The sequence below is a fragment of the Sceloporus occidentalis genome, unplaced genomic scaffold (assembly GCF_023333645.1).
Source record: "Sceloporus occidentalis isolate IW3139 unplaced genomic scaffold, rSceOcc1.0.p SCAF_2, whole genome shotgun sequence".
NCBI classification, from domain to species: domain Eukaryota; kingdom Metazoa; phylum Chordata; class Lepidosauria; order Squamata; family Phrynosomatidae; genus Sceloporus; species Sceloporus occidentalis.
Window position 1 is genome coordinate 2737796 of NW_028316982.1, and position 21568 is coordinate 2759363.

General features: G+C 41.4%; 1 protein-coding gene across 1 annotated transcript in view; it reads right to left on the reverse strand.

Moving 5' to 3' along the window:
* Positions 1-4230: 4230 nt before the first annotated feature.
* Positions 4231-21568, reverse strand: part of LOC149317873 (acetylcholine receptor subunit delta-like) — a 29930-nt gene continuing 12592 nt past the window's right edge. Inside the window, exons 8-13 of the mRNA XM_089507403.1 lie at positions 20940-21140; positions 17667-17778; positions 12802-12916; positions 11712-11922; positions 7434-7552; positions 4231-4766 (exon numbers count right to left, since the gene is read on the reverse strand). Coding sequence (XP_089363529.1) covers positions 4584-4766; positions 7434-7552; positions 11712-11922; positions 12802-12916; positions 17667-17778; positions 20940-21140 — 941 coding nt within the window. The 3' untranslated portion in view covers positions 4231-4583. The remainder of the gene's footprint in view (positions 4767-7433; positions 7553-11711; positions 11923-12801; positions 12917-17666; positions 17779-20939; positions 21141-21568) is intronic.

Here is a 21568-nt window from a genome sequence, read left to right on the forward strand (position 1 = left end):
CTGTAACATCAGGCTAAAAATTATAGTTTCTCAATGAGAGGTGATTCTGACAGCAGATACAATATTCTTTATAGTGGAGTTTTCCTATTGAATCATGAAACAAATACACAATACATCACTATTAGAAGATTAGCTTGGTGTCAAGAGTAAACTCCAGAGAATCAGATCCAACAAAAGTGTCAAAGGGTTAAAAGCAATGAGAATATGTGTGTTTAACTAATGCTATACACTGTCTTTCTGAAATTGGACCGACTGGAAGATGTTATTGCCTGGTGATGGTAAGAATATTAATATTTTGGTAACTGCTAGACAGGTTTGTTTTGTTCTGAGTTTAGAGTGTCATATAAACATAGTTAATAGTTGATAGTATCATGCAATATGAATATTGATGAAACATCAAAAGGGGGGAATGTGGTGGAAATATTCCTTGTTGAAATAAAAAAGCTATAGAAAGATGGAGTCACCTTTGTCAGCCAGAGAGATGGTTTTTGAAATAAAGGCTTGGAGTTTAGGAAAACTAGAGCAAAGGAATAAGGAGTGCATCTTGACCTGGATGGAAGCTGGCACCAGTAAAAAGACATAACATAAACTACTGAGATAAGGACATTCAGAAGCAAGGTTAGGAGGAAAGCCACTGAATTCCTACAGGAGGGGGTAAGGAGTGATGATGCAGTTTTAATGTATGCATGTATTTCTGTTCTGATTGTAAGAATTCTGTATGTTTAAATTGTAATTAGCCAATCAGGTGTATTGAAGAAGCTTCTTTGTCTTGAATAATATAAAAAGAGCCATTTTGTCTTGTTCGGGGTCTCAGCTTTTGGAACTTGAATTCCACTGAGTTCAATGTTTTCCTTTGTCGACAACTGGAAATAAACTTATGGATTTAATATAAAAAGAGCCATTTTGTCTTGTTCGGGGTTCTCAGCTTTTGGAACTTGAATTCCACTGAGTTCATTGTTTTCCTTTGTCGACAATTGGAAATAAACTTATGGATTTTCAATTACTAGGTCCTCTTGCCAATCCTTGCCAATCCTATTGCTCTGTCAGTCCTAGAAATTTAAGTTTCCTGAAATTTCTGTTACAAAAGCAGTGTCAAACTGCATTAATGTCAATGCAGCCTTAGAAAAGGCTTGAGTATGTGACGGCCTGCATATGAGGTGATAACTGGGGAAGGTCCGGCAAGGAAACATGGAATTGTCCCGATGGCATGCCTCTCAACATTTCATGGATGAAAACTGGGGCATGTGTGACCAAGTAACATAGAAGTGGGGTCATGATGGCAACAGTTGTGAATGAAGAACACACAAGCTAGGAGATGCTGCAGAAGTTTACTGTTCTCTGAGCCTACTGTGAAGGGCAAAATATGTCCCTCTTCGTTCCTCTTCCTTCTCTTGAGTTAACTGGGTGCAAATGGCTTTTTTCAGTGAACTCAGTTGCAGCAACTGATGTAAGCTTATTACAAAGGGGGAAAGTGGGAGGGGAAGAGAGAAACCAGGATGTTTTAAAAGCAGCTGGAAAAGTGGGATGACAGAGGATTAATTGGGATTGTCCCTGTTAATTTGGGACAGTTGCAACATATACTATAGAGAGGAGGGGAGTGTATAAACATAAAGCAGGGAATGCCAGCTATGGACCCCATGGATAACACCTAGCCAAGGCAATGGCTTCTTCTGCAGCCTTCAAACTGTGTGTGCAACTGAGATACTTCCTACACAAATGGCATGTCAAGCAGATGTTTTCTGTTAAGCACTTTTAAATGCATCATTACGCCTCATGCTGGCCGACCACATCTCTGTAAGATTAAGAGTGTCTCCTTGACAGGAATTTACCCATCCACTGGTTTTTAATTTCATGGCAGTTTCTGCCCGTGTTTGATGCAAACTATAATCTCCTGCCTAGTCTGCAAGGTCTATTACTTTACATAGTGATGTCAAATAAACACAGCCACAGAGAGGGCCCTATAGTTTCATCGCACAAAGTGGGTGTTTCCTATCAGCATATAAATAACTGATGTGTCTGAAGTGTGTGTGTGTGTGCAACAAATATCTGTCTGCCTCTCTAAGGCAAGAGCTATTTGCAGCCTTAGGAAAAAAATTGACCAGAAATTCTAGGCAGCTGCATTGTTGCAAAGGGGATTCTGTGCAATATAGTCCAGTATTGCCTATGCTGACTGGCAGAGCAGCTTTCTATGGTTTCATATAGGGAAAGACATTTTTCTATTGTCTGCTGCTAGATGATTTTAACTGGAAATGTCAGGACAGGAGTCTTATGCCTAAAATGTACAGTATGTGCTTGTTACCACTGATTTACAATACTCCCCTAAAGGGATTCTTCAAACTCTGATGTTTCCCACTCGGGGGAAAATAGCAAAAAGCTTGAAAATGGCATGCCAAAATGATAAGAAATAAAGGAGTTTGAACAAAGAAGAATGGAATTGGGAGTGCTTCCAGATGACGTTTTTATTGGGCTGGATGTTGTCTTGTCTCAGATGTTAATTTTGTAAAGTATCCAGATTTCATCCTCTTTTATTTATAATTCTCCAGCGATTCTTCCCACTACTTTGGGTAGAATCATAGAATTATAGAGTTGGAAGAGATCTCCAGTCCAACCCCCTTCTGCCATGCAGAAACTCACAATCAAAGCATCCCCAACAGATGGTCATCCGGCCTCTGTTTAAAAACCTCAAGAGAAGGAGATTCCACTTTCCAAGGCAGCATCTTCTGCTGTCAAACAGCTTTTGCCATCAGGAAGGTCTTCCTAATGTTGAGCTGGAATCTCTTTTCCTGTAGCTTGCATCCATTGTTCTGGGTCCTGTTCTCTGGAGCAGCAGAAAACAAGTTTGCTCCATCTCCAGTATGGCACCCCTCCAAATACTTAAACAGCTCTATCATATCACATCTTAACCATCTCTTCTCCAGGCTAAACATACCAGCTCTCTCAGTCGCTCCTCATAAGGCATGGTTTCCAGACTGTCCACCATTATGGTTGCCTCCTCTGGCACGCTCCAGCTTCTGAACATCCATTTTGAATTGTGGTGCCCAGAACTGGACACAGGATTATTCCGAGTGGCACTTTGACTTCCCTTGATCTAGACACTATACTTCTATTGATGCAGCCTAAAATCTCATTTGCCTTTTCATCTGCTGCTTCACACTTTTAACTCATGTTCAACTTGTGGTCTCCTAGATCCCTTTCACATGTACTGTTGTCAAGCCAGGTATCCTATTTATGCATTTCATATTATTATTAATTATTATTATTATTATTATTATTATTATTATTATTTGCCTAAATGCTGTACCTTATATTTCTCCCTGTTGAAATTCTTTTTTGTGAGTTTGGCCCAGCTTTCTAATTAAGGTCATTCTGAATTTTGATCTTATCCTTTGGGGTATTAGCTACTCCTCCTATTTCTTTGGAGCATTACTAGCAGGGAGTTGTCCAAATAGCTGGGAGCACTCATGGTCATCCATTAAAAACAACAGAATGTTACAGATGGCACAAAATGATTTTCAAAACCTGTGAACTTGGGATGCCCCCCTTATGGAGTCACAGAAGATGAGACCTGATGATGCTAGAAGGGCAATATTATACTGTAATGCGTAACCTCTGCTGATATAAGTAAGCATCAACCAGAGATGCATAGATTATACTATTTCTAGTTTAAATGTACCCACGCACATGCACACCAACCCTTAACAAACCAGGAATACATGCACAAACATATTTTTCAAGGGAACGCTCTTCCTTTGAGACTTCTCTTCCTTGCCTTCAGGACTGAAAAGCCACTCCAGGCCCTGAGAGCTAGCAACCCTATTTGTGACAAATACTTTGATATTTCAAGAGGGGCTTGAGAGTATACTCCAACCACTATGCTACACTGCCTGCCTGCCTGCCTGCCTGCCTGCCTGCCTGCCTGCCTGCCTGCCTGCCTATCTATCTATCTATCTATCTATCTATCTATCTATCCATCCATCCATCTATCGGTGTGTGTGCATGAGGGCGAGTGTGACATAGTGGTTTGAGTGTTGGGAGTTTATCACACTGGGGCTAATTTCGGCATCAGAGAGATTAAAGTATATTTAAAGCATCCATCAAATAAACCAAAAATGGTGAGTAATTCCACAAATGATTATCACATGCAATTCCGTAAATAAAACGATATCGGAAATGCATTGTCACTGAAATCCTAAAAGTAAAAAGATGTATGTAACCACTTTAATGGCAGGTTTTGTGCAACATTGTGTGAAATCATTTTGCGTAATTACGCAATTTTTGCAGGGCATTCACGGGATAAACTGCCGATCTCCCAACTTCTGCCTCTCTGCTGTCTATTATACCATTACATTGCCTGTGCTTTCATACGTTGTCCCATCAAGATTGTATTCCAGGATCCTCCACTTGGGAAAGATAGTATTTATTACAGCACACAGAAAAGGAGGAATAAGTTAAAATGCTTAATTGTTACCCTCCAAATAAACTTTTGTGGGTGGGGTGGGTAGGAAAAGCAGCTGCCAGCCACAGTCCCATTTCACAGGTAAGGAGAAGGGATGCAGGTGCTCATGAGTCGAGGTCTTGACTTTCTAAATGTAGCGTTTGTGTTCTTCGCGGTAGTCGAAAGGATCCCCCTCAAAGGGCAGGGGCGGAGGGTGATTGTAGTACCCCATCATGAAAATCCACAAGGTGCCAAGGCTCAGGACTGGTGTGACCAGGAGGAAGCAAATGTAGTCCACCGTGCGAGCAATGCGGTTCCAGTTGTCTTTCTCCTGCAAACAAACACGCATTAAAATCTCAGGGATGGAAATGCTGGAGTACAAACAAGATTTATAACTTGAGTCATGAGAGGGTTAATGGTGAGCTACTGAGCTAGAAATGATCTTCAGCTGTGTGTTTTGCCTTCATCAGCTGTTGAACCTTCAGAAGGCAAGCTTTCACTTCTGTTCTCTCTCTGTCTCTCTCACGCCGTCTCTTAGCCTTTTTTCTTTTGCATTATATTTTGTGTTACCCTGATTCAAGGCAGTTTATATTATTTGATGTATTTGCTGCTTTGTATTAGTCTGTTTGCCATTATTGCTCTTGTTTATTTTGTATCTTTTGGTTTTGAATACTTTTGTTATATACTGGGCCTCATTCCCACTTATAAAAAAAGTGTTTTGCAATCCGAATTGATGGATCGATTCGACAGCAGAGCCTGGTTCCCACTTCATTTGCCCCAATTGCATTTTTCCCTGTAAAATAACCCACTTGTGGTTCACATTCATGAATGAATCGGATCAAAATGGATCCGCTCCAGCCAGCAAAAGGGCAAATTTAAATTGATTCCGATCCACATCTGGTTCGTACTTGCGTAGAATAGATTTATCCAAAAAGGCACAGAAAACATCAGTATCAAAGAGATGCAGGTTAATTGGGTCTAGTGCGTGGCCCCCTTCTCCGAATCGATTCAAGTGGGAATCAGGGTCATTTGAACCAGTTCAAACCGACTTGTGATCCAGTTTAAAAGGTAGTGGGAATGAGGCCACTGTATATACTCATGTATAAAAAATTGACCCAAAAAACCTGAATCGACTTCTCCACTGGATCAATGTAAGTTCTGCGCATAACTCTTATATGCCTTATGGTGAAAGGCAAGAGCATAATCTGTCCTGAAAGCACTGACCATCCTCTACTCTCTCATTGATCCAGTCTTTAGTGTGAGCACAATGATGCCTGCTGGGATTTTATACGCCCCTAGATTTTACCCTTGACTTATCCCCGAGACAGATCAAAATCCATAATTTTGGCCCCAAAACCTGCCTTCCAACTTATACATGAGGTCAATTTATAGTCCAGTATATAGGTACATTGTTTTGTTACTTTTCAAGCAGATATAGATAAAGATTATATTACCTTTTAATAATAATAATAATAATAATAGTTTTTATTTATATCTTCCCACCTCTCCTGATGGATCGAGGCGGGATCACAACACAGTTAAAAACAATTACAATATTACAACATTAGTTACCACATAATTAAAACCACAGCTAAAAACATGAAACATCAATCAATCGCAGGATCAGATGTTCTCGTTCCATACCAATAGTCTTCATAGGAGGTCAGGAGGATATGCGCGGCGAAAGAGCTCTGTCTTTACCGCCTTCTTGAAAATTTCCAAGGATGTAATAAGGTGAGTCTCCTCTGGGAGTCCATTCCAAAGTCTAGGGGCAGCTATGCTGAATGCTTTTTGGGATGTAAAAACATGTTTGGATGCTGGTTCCTCCAGCAGATTCTTCCCACTTGTTCTAAGAGTGTGGGGCGGATTGTATAGGGAGATGCATTCCCATAAGTAACCCGGGCCCAAGCCATGTAGGGCTTTAAAGGTAATGACCAACACCTTGTATTGTGCCCAGAAGCTGACTGGGAGCCAGTGTAGATCAAAATCCATAATTGCTTTTGGCTTTTTAATTTCATTGTTTCAACAGGAAAGAGAAGTAAGGGGATGTGCAGACTGGCCATTAAGGCTGGCCTGAGGGCAGAGTTGGGGCATGGCATCCACACAATTCACGCCCTGACTCCGCCCCTTGGCGGCGTTATGCTGCACACCGCACCACACAGTGCGCAGCATCACAGCGCTCCTCCGGTGCTGCATCCACACGACGCTGCGCCAAAGGAGCACTCTTAGTTTGGGGAGCTTTCCCATCCCTAATGGAGTTCCTATAATCCTGTTTTTATCTCTGATGGTGTTTTAAAGTGTCTTTTGTGAGCTGCCTTGGGTCCAATTTAGGAGAAAGGCAGCATATAAATGAAGCAAAATAAATATTTTTTAAAAACTGTTTCATGCACTGTTTAAAGTTTTGGGTGTGTTTTTGGGCTATGTGGCAATGTTCTTTTTCATGCACTCACTCTTCCATCATAAATCTCTGAAATAAATAAGTCAGAATAGGCCTTAAAAGCCTCAAGAGCCCTTTGACAGTCCCTTCTGAACAGGCCAGTGCACCAAATAAAAGGTGGCTGCAGATCAGATCTGGGAAAAGACAGAGAAAGCACTGGCATGCAATGGAACAAATTCAACACCATTTGGATTCTCTGTAAAACAAAAACAAAAGTGAAGGAAGAGTAAAACTAAAAGGTGGTACTGGGAGCAAGTCTTCTGAATGCAAGAAGATAGAGCAACTGACACCTTACCTTGAATATAGCCAATCTACCATTATAGCAATCTGAAATCACTATCTGTCATGGTGCCATACTTTGGACTCCTGGAATTTGTAGTTTGGTGAGGTACTTAGAACCCTCTGCCAGAAAACTCTGCTGTTAAGGTTCAGGGGAAGGGGAACTAGGGGATTCTAAGCACTTCAAATCCCCAAATTCCACAGGCAGGTTAAAGCGGTATTAAACTGCTGCATTAGTGCAGTGTGGATACTGAATCAATGAACCTGATGCCTCCTGCTCACCTCGCTGCAGTCATTCTTGTCCCGCATGTGCTTCACAATGTAGTTGGCTCCCGTAATTGCTGGCTTGATCTCATTGTAGAGCTGTTCCTCTAGGCCATCAGTCCCATGGGGGTTTGGCCCTAGTGACACAAGGGGAGAGGAGATGTGAGCAGAGGGCATCCATGGGGAAAGGGGAGGCACAAATGCAGGGTGAAGGCAGTGGCTACAAAGGAAAGAGGGAATAGAGTTTGGCTCCCAGATCCAGGATTTTGGGACCTGAAAGGAGCCAAGACCTGCTGGGTGGACCCTTATTAAAAATAAAATAAATAAATAAAACTTTAATTTATATCCCGCTTTATGTTTCCACAATCAAAGCGGTGTACAACCTTTAAAAAATACAATATATACAATTCCCCCCCTTAAAAAAGGATTAAACAATTCCATCTATTAAAATTACAGACAATAAAAATCTAAAAACAATACTACAATAATAAAATAATGGTGGGCAAAGTCTTCGCTTGTATATGTCTGTGGGGGGAGCGTTACATGGCCGGGTTCTATTCCGGGAAGGCCTGCCGGAAGAGATCCGTCTTGACAGCTTTCTTGACGCTCTCAAGGTTGGCAATTGGATCTCGTCCAGCAGGTCATTCCATAAAGTGGGAGCGATTGCGGAAAAAGTCCTCTGGGAGGTCGCCGTCAATCTGGTCTTTGTGGACTGCGACAAATTCCTCCCAGAGGATCTGAGGGTACGGGGCAGATTGTACGGAAGGAGGTGATCCCTTAAGTAGGTTGGGCCCAAGCCATGGAGGGCTTTAAAGGTAATGACTAACACCTTTTTATCATTTATTACTGGCGTTCCTCTGTTTGGGGTCACCCAGTATGGGGTACAATGGAGGGGCCTGATGACCTCCTAAGGCTTCACCTATGGCTGAGAGGGAGCAATGCTGTGCCCTCTGGAGAGCTGTTTTGGTTCTGGTGCCCCCAAATGGAAGGCACTGCCCCCCACAAGCAGGAGCAGCAGCCACTTGAAGGGGTGGAGTTGCAGTCTTCAGAGGGTCATTTGGGGTCTGGCATGGCTGCTGGGAAAGCAAGAAAGGAACTGTATGACCTTTCTTGTTCACCCAGTAGCTGTGCCAGTCCCACAGGGTGTATTGTCTCACCGGGTGTACACACACAAACCCTGGTGTCACCCAAGGCTATCTACACTCCCCACACCTCACTAGTCTTTGAAGGTAGGTCATGCAGAACTAAGCACATTGCTTCTTAGATTTCTAGGGTGATACATTTCAGAATGATATATTTGCTAGGACAGTGAGCCTTCTGCCAACCCCATAAATGCATGGACTTCACACCCTCCAGATCTGGACCTGGTTCCTGCTTGAGCCACCATGCTGTTGAAAGGTAATGAAGAAGCCATAAGAAGGAACTCAGTGTCCTGCTCATCTCTGCCACCACTTTGTGATCTTTGGGCTTTACTTTGAATGCCACTGCTCCCTCCATCAGCAACAAATCCTCTTTGCATTGGTGCTCTCCTTTGGAATTTCCAGTTAAAACCGGCTCATCTCTCCAACCGCCTTTGCAGAGGGGTCTCTAGCCTTTAGAAAGGGGATGCCTTTAGAGTTTTAAGACCATTTATTGATTGATTGCACTTACATCTCATTGATTGTCTCTTCCTGCATGGAAGAATGGGGTTGGACTGGGTGGCCCTTGGGGTCTCTCATGCTATGTTTCCCCTTTGAACCTGCTGCTTTTTGTACCAATAGCATGCCCATTTTGCAGAAAGCAAACTCCTCTCACTCTCTCTGCCAGTTCACTCACTCGTTGGCCCAGTACGTTACTATCTCATACAGCCTTTTGTTGTTGTTAACTGCCCTTGAGTTCATTCCAACTCATAGAATCATAGAATCATAGAGTTGGAAGAGACCGCAAGGACCATCCAGTCCAACCCCCTGCCATGCAGGAAATCTAAATCAAAGCATCCCCAACAGATGGCCATCCAGCCTCTGCTTAAAGACCTCCAAAGAAGGAGACTCCACTATAATCTCCGAGGAAGGAGTGTATTCCACTGTCAAATAGCCCTTACTGTCAGGAAGTTCCTCCAAATGTTGAGGTGGAATCTCTTTTCCTGGAGCTTGCATCCATTGTTCCTGGTCCTGTTCTCTGGAGCAGCAGAAAACAAGCTTGCTCCCTCCTCAATATGACATCCTTTCAAATATTTAAACAGGGCTATCATATCACCTCTTAACCTTCTCTTCTCCAGGCTAAACATTCCCAGCTCCCTAAGTCGTTCCTCATAGGGCTTGGTTTCCAGACCCTTCACCATTTTAGTCGCCCTCCTTTGGACACACTCCAGTTTCTCAATGTCCTTTTTGAATTGTGGTGCCCAGAACTGGACACAGTATTCCAGGTGGGGCCTGACCAAAGCAGAATACAGTGGCAGTATTACTTCCCTTGATCTAGACACTATACTTCTATTGATGCAGCCTAAAATTGCATTGGCCTTGTTAGCTGCCACATTACACTGTTGACTCGTGTTCAACATATGGTCTACTTGGACTCCTAGATCCTTTTCACACATATAAATCTCATTCAGCCAGGTGTCCCCCATCCTATAACTGTGCATTTCATTTTTCTGCCCTAAGTGCAATACCTTACATTTCTCCATGTTTAATTTCATCTTGTTAGCTTTGGCCCAGCTTTCAAGTCTATTCAGGTCATCTTGAATTTTGATCCTGTCCTCTGGGGTATTAGCTACTCTTCCTAATTTGGTGTCATCTGCAAATTTGAAAAGTATCCCCCCAATTCTTTCATCCAAGTCATTGATAAAGATGTTGAATAACACTGGGCCCAGGACAGAGCCCTGTGGGACCCCACTGGTCACTTCTCTCTAGGATGAAAAGGAGCCATTGTTGAGCACCCTTTGGGTTCGGCCGGTCAACCAGTTACAAATCCATGTAACAGTTACCTTGTCTAGCTCACATTTTACAAGCTTGTTTGCAAGAATGTCATGGGGAACTTTGTCAAAGGCCTTACTGAAATCAAGATATCCTCATGCCAACCCTGTGGATGAGACATCTCCAAGACTCCCTTTCTTCCTCTTCTCTGTTTAAATTTTATGGCATCATGCCCATGATCTGTCTCATTGAGTCCATCCATCTGGTGTGTGGTCTTCCCCTCTTTCTACTTCCCTCCACCTTTCCCAAAATTATTGACTTTTCTAATGAGTTATGCCTTCTCATGATGTGGCCAAAGTATGATAGTCTCCATTTTATCATATTGGCATGTAAGGATATTTTAGGCTTGATCTGTTCAAGGACCCATTGGTTTGTCTTTTTGGCTGTCTATGGTATTCTCAGCACTCTTTTCCAGCACCACATCTCCAATGAGTTAATTATCTTTAAAAAGGCCATCAAGACAGATCTCTTCTGACAAGCCTTCCCTGAAAAACACACTCAGTCGCCTCGCTGATATTTGATCATCATTTTGATCGCTCCCTACTGGTTATCCAACATCTTCGCTTATTCCTGTCTTGATTGCTTTAATTAATGGTTTTAATGATTTATTTTATATTTTATCATAGGGCCCATACAGACAGGCCAAAATAAAGCTGTATTGGGTCACTTTGAGATATGCTGTTTAAACAATACTGGCATCCTAAGAGTCCAGAAGCTGCGCCAAAGATAAGGACTGAAGCATGGCTTTGGCGTGGTTTCTGGACTCTTAGGACACATGCGTCATTTAAGCAGCATACCTCAAAGTGACCCAAAACAGTTTTATTTTGGCCTGTCTGTATGGGGCCATAGTTATATTTAGATATTTTTAATATATGTGTAAGGAAGGGGGGAGGGGGATTATTTATATTGTATTGTACTGTATTGTATTGTATTGTATTAGAGTTGTATTGTATTTTATGTGTCTATCAATCCTATGGGAAGAGGCGGGATATAAATAAAATTATTATTATTATTATTATTATTATTATTTTATCTGTTTTGTTTACTGTCCAACTCTCACATCCGTACATGGTGATGGGGAATCCCATGGCATGGACGAGTGCTCAGTTGCATATCTTTACTCTTTAGGATCTTTCCTAGAGTTTTCATGGCTGCCCTTCCCATTCTTAACCTACCCCTTATCTGTTGACTTGACCTTATCACCACACACACACACACACACACACACACACACGCACTTGTTCATCACTGATCAGGCAAACATATTGTGCATATATCCATTCTACACTGAATGGCTTAAAATCACTACAGGACTTCTCCTCCTCCTCCATTCATCTTGTCTCACTTGCAGGCGTGATCCGGCTGGCCAAGCCATGTCTCTCCGACTGCTTCTCAAACATGAGCTCACTGCGGGACTTGACGGTGAAATATTCCTCTGCCTTGGTTATATAGCCAACGGAGCTGCTACGTCGGATCAGCAGGCCATCCCGGGGCTCAGGCTCACTGTCATCCGGCTGGGACATGTGCAAGAGGCGAGGAAGGGTCTCCAGAAAGAACTGTGGAACAAGGGGACATTACAGGGGAGGGGTAAGTGAAGATAAGAGATTATCGCATCTGAAAATCCCACTGGGATAGATGCGGGATTGAAAAGTCAAAAGCGGGTGTTATTGCACTCAACCAAGGCTGGGCAAGTGCAAGGTGACTGCAGCCCAGACCCCAGCAAGCTCCAGTTTTTGAAAGGTTCCTGGATGAGCGCAGCTGGGATCTGGGCTGCAGACAGGTTGCACTCGCCCAGCCTCGGCTGCATGCAATAGCATCTGGTTTTGACTTTTCAATCCCGCTTCTGTCCCGGCAGGATTTGCAGGTGCGATAATCTCCTAAGAAGAAGAAGCCCCATTTTGGCGCTTCTTTTTAGCTGCGTCGGGAAGCCTCGCGGTTTGGCTGCTGGGGCTTCTCGGTGCAGCTAATGATGGTGCAGGCAGAGCGCCGCTTTTCAGTACTCTGTAATGTGCCAAAGTAAAGAAAAGAAAATTCAACCCATTCTGAATATCAAGAGTGTATGTAGTGGAGAAGATTCAAATGAAGGACCTTCTGAATGGGAGAATAGACACCCAGGAACAATTTCTTTTTTAAATGCCCATATCTCTTGTAAGTGTTTCCAGGATGACAGTCCAGCCCACTTTTAACAAAACAAGGGACTCTTGGTTTTGCTTGTATATCAGTATCCAAAATTAGCCACACATTGTAGTTCCAAAAGACATTTTTAGTTGGGATTTACATAATTACATGTATTTCTTAATAGCACTGGTAATTTTCTCTTGGTACACAGCATGGGAGTGTGGCAGCTCTCCCATTCTTCAATGCCCTCCTTGCTGACTTCTCAGTGGAGAGAAACAGAAACGTACAATTTAATCGATGAACCGCAATGAACTCACCTCTTTGGTCCAGCTGGAAAGCCTGTGGGTGCTGGGTGTTCGAAAATGGACATTCAGCTCCACGACGCACAACACGCCAACTGCTGTAACAAGTAGCATAACAAACAGCAGGTACCTGCCAGGGATGGACAATAGTGCCCTATTAAGGGTTGGTGTCAGGATCAGAGTTTCCCGTGTTTGCTACCTATAGATTTTGCCATGCTTGTAGTATTGTTAATACTAGATGGTGGGATATGCTCTGCTTTAGATGATGCTGGTTGTTTAACATTCATGGGGCAGTTAGTGAGTAGATGTATGGGGAGGTGAGATCATGCCAGAAGCCATCAAGATCAGTCCCATGGGAACAGGTGATACAGAGAAGAAAGGAATGATGTCCTTGGGAATTAGAAGATTTAGGCCCGGTACAGAAGGGCAGTGCCGATTCTAGGGTTCTGGAGTGCACACCAACCACACACTCCAGAACCCTAGTGCATACGGACTCCGTCATCATGCCGGCCTCCTGTCCACACGGTAGCCGCCATGATGATATCGCCGCCACGCAGTGTCCAGACATCACTTCCAGGAAGTGGCATCATGGCGGTGCCTTTCCCCCCTTATGGCTCCACCAAAAAGAAGCCACTCTAAGCGGTGCACCTGCTGTGGCACCACCTGTCTGTACCATAGAAATGTGAAAGCCCATTCCAAAGTCTGGATTACTATGTGCTTTTATTACACTGTGTAACTACTGTTATTTCAGTTCTGACAACATATGCTTGCTGTGAACATCTTTAGTTTTCTGAATAAAGCTTGTCTGTTCGACTTCTGAAACTTGGATTTTTTTAAACTGAAGTACTGCTTTACCTTTGACTTCCACTACTGAAAATGAACTAACAAAAAATTTTAAAAAGCCTCGGAGGTAAAAAAGAAAAAAGAAGAAAAATTGAAATATTTGAACTTGCAACTACAAAACAAAGAAAAGGAATTGAAAAAATATCCAAATGATGCAAACACCAGGAAAGAAGTTAAATATCTGCAGAAACAAATATCAGTGTTTTTGGTAGAAGAAATGGAAAAGAAATTGAAATTTTTAAAACAAAAATATTTTGAAACAGCAAATAAACCGGGTAAATTACTGGCATATCAATTAAAAAAAAGAAAAATCTAAAAGAACCATCTCAATGATTAAAGAGGGAGATAAGATAATTACAAGTCAAAATAAATTGAAGAAAAAAGTATTAGAGTATTTTGCGGAATTATTTAAATATCCAAAAGTAGACCCGTCAAAGATTAAAAACTATTTGGATTCGCAAAAAATTGTACAGTTTACAGAAAAACAGAAAGAAATTTTGAATAACCCGATTACTTTAAACGAATTGGTCGATGCAATAAAAAAAAGTAAGTCAGGGAAAACTCCAGGTCCAGACGGTTTCACAAATGAATACAGTACTATAAAAAATGTCACGAGTATCTCAAAGAACCGTTATTACACATATTAAATGAAATTGTGAGGGGTAGGATACCACAAACATGGACCCAAACAGATATAAGCCTGATCCCAAAAGAAGGAAAAGATGGAACATTGCTTAAAAATTATAGGCCAATTGCATTATTGAATACAGATTATAAACTATTTGTAACAATTTTGGCAGAAAGATTAAAAAGTGTTCTAACTAATTGGATTCAAAAAGATAATCCGGTTTCCTACCAAACAGAATGATTAATGTATATTGGCAATTTCTGATTGAATTACTGAAAAAAATGGATGTAGGTTTGGTATTTCAAAACTGGATTGAAGCAATTTATGAAAGACAAGAAGCTAGAATTTGGGTAAATGGTGAAAGAACGAATAGCTGTATGGTAAACAGAGGAGTGAGACAAGGATGTCCACTCTCTCCGCTCCTCTTTATTGTAGTATTGGAAGTGTTACTTAATAATATTAGAGAAAATCAACTGATACAAGGCTTTAAATTGAAAAAAGAGGAGTATAAGGTAAGAGCTTACGCTGATGATTTAGTGCTAACGATAGCAAACCCAGTAGAGAGTAAGGAATTAATATTGGACACATTTGAAAAGTTTGGTAGGGTTGCCGGATACAAAATAAATAAAGAAAAAACAGCAATATTGATGATGAATATGACAAAAGAAGAAAGGAATAATGTAATTGAGAGGATGGGCTTTCAAGATAAAAAAATTCGTGAAACATTTGGGTATCAATATTACTACAAAAATAAAGATCTTTTTGAAAACAATTATGGCAGAATTTGGAAAAATATTAAAAAAGATTTGACAAATTGGAAAAATCTAAAAATTTCATGGATGGGAAAGATAGCTATTATAAAGATGGTAATTCTTCCAAAAATGATTTTCTTCTTTCAAAGTCTCCCTATAATAGTTAGTGAAATGCCATTTAGACAGTGGGAATGGGATCTATCTAAATTTATATGGAATGGAAAAAAGCCCAGAATAAAAATGAAAATATTATATGATTCGGTGGATAAAGGGGATTAGCATTACCCAATCTCAAATGGTATTACCAAGCTTGTGTCTCGATTGGATGTTAGATTGGATAAGATTGGAAAATAGAAGAAATTTGAATTTGGAAAAAATTGATTTAAAATTTGGCCTGCATGGATATTTAGTATATGATAAACAAAAGGTCGATAGTAATTTTAATAATCATATTATCAGAAAATCGCTGTTTAAGGTCTGGTCAAAATATAGAAAAACATGGTGCCCTAGAGTTCCATTGTGGACATCATCAAACGAAGCTATCTTTGGTAGGGAACAATATAAAAAGGAGGGCTGGGTGACATATAATGAGATTACAAAGCAGACTCAGGGTAAAAGGGCAATGAAATCACAAGAGGATTTGTATTTGGAGGGTATGTACAGTAATTGGTTCTCTTATAGAGAAATTCGAGAGCGTTTCATATTCGATTTGAGGGAAGGAGGAATTGGGGAAGGAGATTTAAAATCTGAAAGGATAATTAAAAATCCACAGAAACAAATTTCAAACCTATATAGATTAATATTAGAGTATGAATTGGAATCAGAAATGGTGAAAGATTTCATGATAAAGTGGGCCAAAGATATAAATGAAACAATACAATTATATCATTGGGAAAAACTTTGGAAGGGAAAAATCAAACAAAGTATTAGTGTGGACCTAAAAGAAAATATATACAAGCCCATGTTTAGATGGTACTTTACCCCACATAGATTATCTAAAATGTTTAAAAATAATAGGCATCTTTGTTGGAAATGCAGTAAAGAGGTAGGAAGCTACCTACAGATGTGGTGGAATTGCCCCATTGTAAGGAAATTTTGGAAAGATATACATATAGAGATGAGAAAAATCTTTGGATTAAAGGGAGGACCGACTGTTAAGTTCTATCTCTTAAATATGATGGAAGATACAGAATATGATTTTTTTTTTAAAAGATTATATTACTGGCGCTAGTAATTGCAGCCAGGAAGACTCTCGCTCAGAATTGGAAAAAAGATTTCTGCCCAACAATCGAGGATTGGAGATGGAAGATGCTGGATATCTATGAGATGGAGAAATTGACACACCTGGTGAAAAACAGACCTTTGGAAGATTTCTATGAAGAGTGGAAGGTTTGGAAAACATATCTGAGTAATTTAAAGGAAGATAAGATGTATACTATTATAGAGGATGTATAGAGTATAGAGTAAAACAGGAATGGTTTTTTAGGTGATAGACAGATATATGATGGTAATGTTGCTGTAAAGTTAGTTATTTCTCGGTGAAATAATAATAATAGTAATAATAATAATAATAACAATAATAAATATTTTCGGTTACTTTAAAATTATAATTATAAATAGGGTTGTGATATTAATTGCGGGTATATAAAAATTAGATAAGAGGAAACATTTAGAGTCTATTTGGCTAAGTAAAAACAGGGATAATGAATAGTCGTTAATACGGAAGGCTATGAAGAACATTTTATTCAAGAAAACTTGAAAGAATCAACAGAAGTAATAGGACTATCTAGAGTTCAGTAGGGAAAATAGTAGATAATGTTAGAAATTAGTCAGTAATCAAGGAAGTTGGGAAGGAGGGAGGAGAACACTCTAATACTTATATTTCTATTTTAGATTATATTTGGTATATGGATTTTTTTATCTTTATTGTATGTTTTTAATATTTAATAAAATTAAAAAATTAAAAAAAAACCAAGACCTTTGACTTCCAATTTATATGCATTCAAATGGTTATACCCTATGCTTTTCGCTCCTCTGAAGGCCCTTCAGTGCCCTTGAATAACCATTTAAAATAGTCAAAAGAGGGCGGGTGCAAGAAATTCCACCCAAAATAATTTTACAAATATAGCCACATTATGGAGACATTGAAGTAAGAGAAGCAAAAAGAAATTTCCTGTTTGCTGTGTTCAAGGGCAAACCTAAAAGGCCATTGTTATAGCGCTTTAGAAATAAAGTTTAATAATAATAATAATAATAATAATAATAATAGTTTGCTTTATGGAACCTGGCAACAGGGCAAGATTATCCTCCTAGAACGGTGAACAAGGATCCCACCACCAAGAAGGCCATGTCAAAAATCCTCACTTCAGCTGCCGGAGGGATGGTTAGTTTAGCACTGAATCAACCTACATGTACACATTCATATTTGCACCAGTTCAAACCCACAAGAAGCATGCATTAACACCATGGGGGACTTCACTGCAGGTTTCTGGGAGACTTGCAGAATATGAGGATACTTTTTTAAAAAAACCATATGAAAGAGCCATTTTTATTCTAAATTCAGACCGCAGAGAGCTCTGCTTCCTTGCTAGCCAACTGGAAATGGAAGGGCCTGGAAGCAGGTTCTTTTTTAAAATCTTGCACAGAGCAAGACTTACTTGCCAATGAGAGGGATGGCAAAGGAGGTGGCTGGCAGACGCTGGGAGATCAGCAGCAGGAAGACGGACTGAGCCAACAGGATAGAGATAGCCATGGTCACCTTCTCCCCACCTGGAAAGCAGAAAGATAGACAGGTGTGACACAGCCTACCCTACAAAGACCAGAGTCTCTGGTGTCTCAGAGCCAGTGAAGCTTCTGCCATTACCCAGTTGAGAAAAGGAATGGAGGAGTTAAAGGACAGTTCATCGGAGGGGGCTCACCAGTAATCCTGCTGCCACTCTCAATGGTGCAATAGAAGGATGCTACTACAGGCAAGGAGATTCCACCTAAACATTAGGAAGAACTTCCTAACAGAATTGTTTGACAGTAGGATACACTGCCCCAGAAATGTTGTGGAGTCTCTTTCTTTGGAGGTTTTTATACAAAGGCTGGATGGCCATCAGTTTGGAGTGCTTTGATTGTGAGTTCCTGCATGGCAGAAAGGAATTGGACTGGAGGTAGGCTTGCCATTTGTCCTAGAAAACCTGGAGAATCCTGCATTGAAGGGACTAAAAATGTCCTGGCCAGCTGGACCACTTAAAGCAGTAAATTCCAGATTTGAATTTCATCACAGGCTAATGCATCGGTTAAAATTTAGCAGTGGCGATGAAGAAGTCATTCTCTGGTGGCAGCCTCTTCCTACCCTGCAGGTGCCAGTTGCAACTACACAGTGGTTGCATTGGTCCATTCCCTCCTCCCTGACAAGCCCTGAAGGCAGGCAAGGAAAAGAGGCAAACATCTTGTGTTGTGTTGTTGGCAGCTTGTGCCTAGGGCAAAGCAACACAGTGAAAGTTCATTTCCAAACAGTCATGAGAAAATCAACATGTGATTTGAAGGCACTTATGAAATTAAATGTAATGGCAGACTTCAACCCCATCCAGAGGTTTCTGGATTCACAATTTGATGTGTGGAAGTGTCAAATGGCAGGGGAGCTGGAGGCAATGCTGATGGGTGTGTGGCCCATGACCCCCACTTGGTACCAGTACTGAGCTTGAAACATAATGGTACAAAAAGTGCAGTGATTAATGTGTTGAATTTGCATAATCCGAATGTAGATTTGTAATATCCATAGTTGTAATACTTTGCATAATATGCAAATTAGATGCCTGGATATGAAGGACTGGAATATGGCAACTCTAACTGGATGGACCTTATGGTCTCTGCCAACAATGATTCAATGGAGTTTATCACACGTGAAATTTGAACTAAAATCCAAAGCAAATCTGAAGGGAAGGGGAAGCAGAGTCAAGCCCTCCCTTCATCCACCATCTTGAGGGAGAGAGAGGCAGGCTAGCAGGCTAGCTCCAACTGTCTACCTGGAAGAAGAAGAGCCCTCCCTCCAGTCCACCTGCCTTGTTCCAGGCCTCAGAGGGAGAGAAGAATGCTGGACCTGATTTCCCCCCCCCCCCCCACCACCATTCCTTTCTCCTTTTTTGTTGTGTCTTTTAGATTGTAAGCCTGAGGGCAGGGAACTGTCTATTATCCTCTCTGTTGTAAACCGCTCGGATTCCCAGTGATTGGGCGGTATATAAATAAAACCTATTATTATTATTATTATTATTATTATTATTAATTCGAATCTAAAGCAATTCACAGGATTAATTATCTCACGTGAAGAACAGAATTGTGGTCATTCCTGAGTCAAAGTGGAGTGAGAGCACTTTGAATTACCACACCAGTACATACCATGTGGATTCAACTATTCGAATTGAGACCCTTGCGCATGCTCACTGGGGCCCTGAAGGCATCCTGAACCTTAGCACTTCTGGGGTGAAGAAGGGGGCCACTGCCTGGTTCCAGTTTCATGTGAATGCAACCCTCATGTGAATTGTTCCTGTCACCTCTCCCTCCAGCCTCCGATCATCCCTTCCGTTGCTCCCATCTCGAGGCTATGGAATTCTGGGAGTTGGAGTTTGTTCTGGCGCCCTTGGCTCAAGCCTATGGATTTTTGGGAGTTGGAGTATGTTGTGGGGCCCAGAGCGGAGCAACAAACTCCAACTCCCAGAATTCCATAGCCTTGAGCCAAAGAAAGAGGTAACACAGTGTCAAACCAGGTTATTCCTCTCCCTGCCACCTCTCCCCCAGCCTCCCATCACCCCCTCTGTGCCCCCCGTTCTTGAAGGAGCACCGGAAGCAAATGGAGCAAAATTGCAGCGCTGCATCATGGGAAATTTGCCACCTTGGAGGTTTGGGGGGTGTACCAGAATGGAAGCAAAGTTGCATTCCACACCAGAACAATTTGGATTGAAAGTGAAGTGAGCTTGAAAACAATTTTTGTGAATTTGCTTGTTTCTGAATTCACAAAAATCAGGAGTCACTTTGGATTGACTTTGGATCTGCCTTGGAACGACCCCCCATAGAAAGCAATTGCATGAGATAATACATCACGTTTAACGTGAATTCGCATGGTTGGACCAGGAGTGACTTCGGACTGGAGCTGCAAAACCCGTCGTGTGATATCGGCCTATGACACTGTTCAAATGGGTAGGCAAAGTGGTCTAATCCAGCACTGAAACCGCTATGCCACACTGGGGTCACTATAAATTGGAAACAACTTGTAGGCACACATCAACAACAAGGGGAAACTGGGAGGTAGTGCTCTAAACTGAAACAAGCAAGTGGGTGGACAAAAAGTTTAGGGGGGATAAAAATAGAAAACGCAGCTATTTTATTAAAACAATATGTTGCACTAGAATACTGAAAAGATATTAAAAGAAATTACAAAGCAAAGAGTATATGCTATCCTGAATACAAAAAGGCTTGTTCTGGCCTGTGAGCCATGCCCTAACAAACACAAGGCTAGTTTGACCAGTCAGTACTGGGCTAGGGAACTGCAAATCCCATAAGGAGGTATCAAGCACACAAAATACCAGTTCCTTTGTGCCTCTCAGAATGGAATTAAAAGAGAAAACACAGTATGTCCATTCAGTTGGGGAGTGCACAACAGAGACCAAATTAAAAGGGATAACACAGTATGCCCAATTGCCCATTACAGTTAAGAAATACAAAGCAGAGACCAAACACGTTTCGACTGGAGCGTTTTCATCAGTGGTCATAGAAAACTAATATAGCAGCCTTGTAGGGTATATCATATGGTATATTGGGACATCCCGTCGCTGTAGGTAAGTTGTTGGTCCTCATAGACCTTATATCATGCCTAGGACTAAGATGTCCCACATGTAATTGCAAGCTTCAGCCCTTGTGGGGAGGAGCAGGCAAGGGACTTTGCTTACTGTCAGCAGGCAGGTAGAAGACCAGGATGGTCATGAAGGCAATGAGGATGCAGGGGGTGACAATGTTGATGATGTAGAAGAGGGGCTTCCGCTTGATGATGAGGTAGAAGGTGATGTCTTGGTGCTTGTTGCTGTCCCGAGGGAAGCTTGGGTCAATGTTCTTGCGGGCTGGTCTGTGAATGATCTCCCATTCGCCATTCTCTGGGGATGAGCAAGACAAAAGAAGAGAGAGAAATCAATCAATCAAGGGGTGCACTGAGCAATGGACAGGGATTGTCTCCATAGGGAAGAGCAAACAACGGTGTGGATCAATGGCTAATTTTTCTCCCAAACCAATGGGACCTGCACCCCTATTAAGAGCATTCCCCAATGCATTCTGTTTCCTCTTCAAAACAGTGGCAGAAAGTGAAGTGGTGTCACATCCAGTCACCATTTGGAGCAATGTCAAGTCGGGCAGGACATCAAGTTCAAAAATTCGGGTTTCCATAGTTAAAACACAGTAAACCTTTATTCAGTAAGTATAGATCTAGTCCAGAGATAGATTCATAGAATCATAGAGTTGCCTTTCTACTACTTGTCAGGAGTTGCAAATGCACTTCTCCTTCCATAAAGTATTGGGATGCTTATGG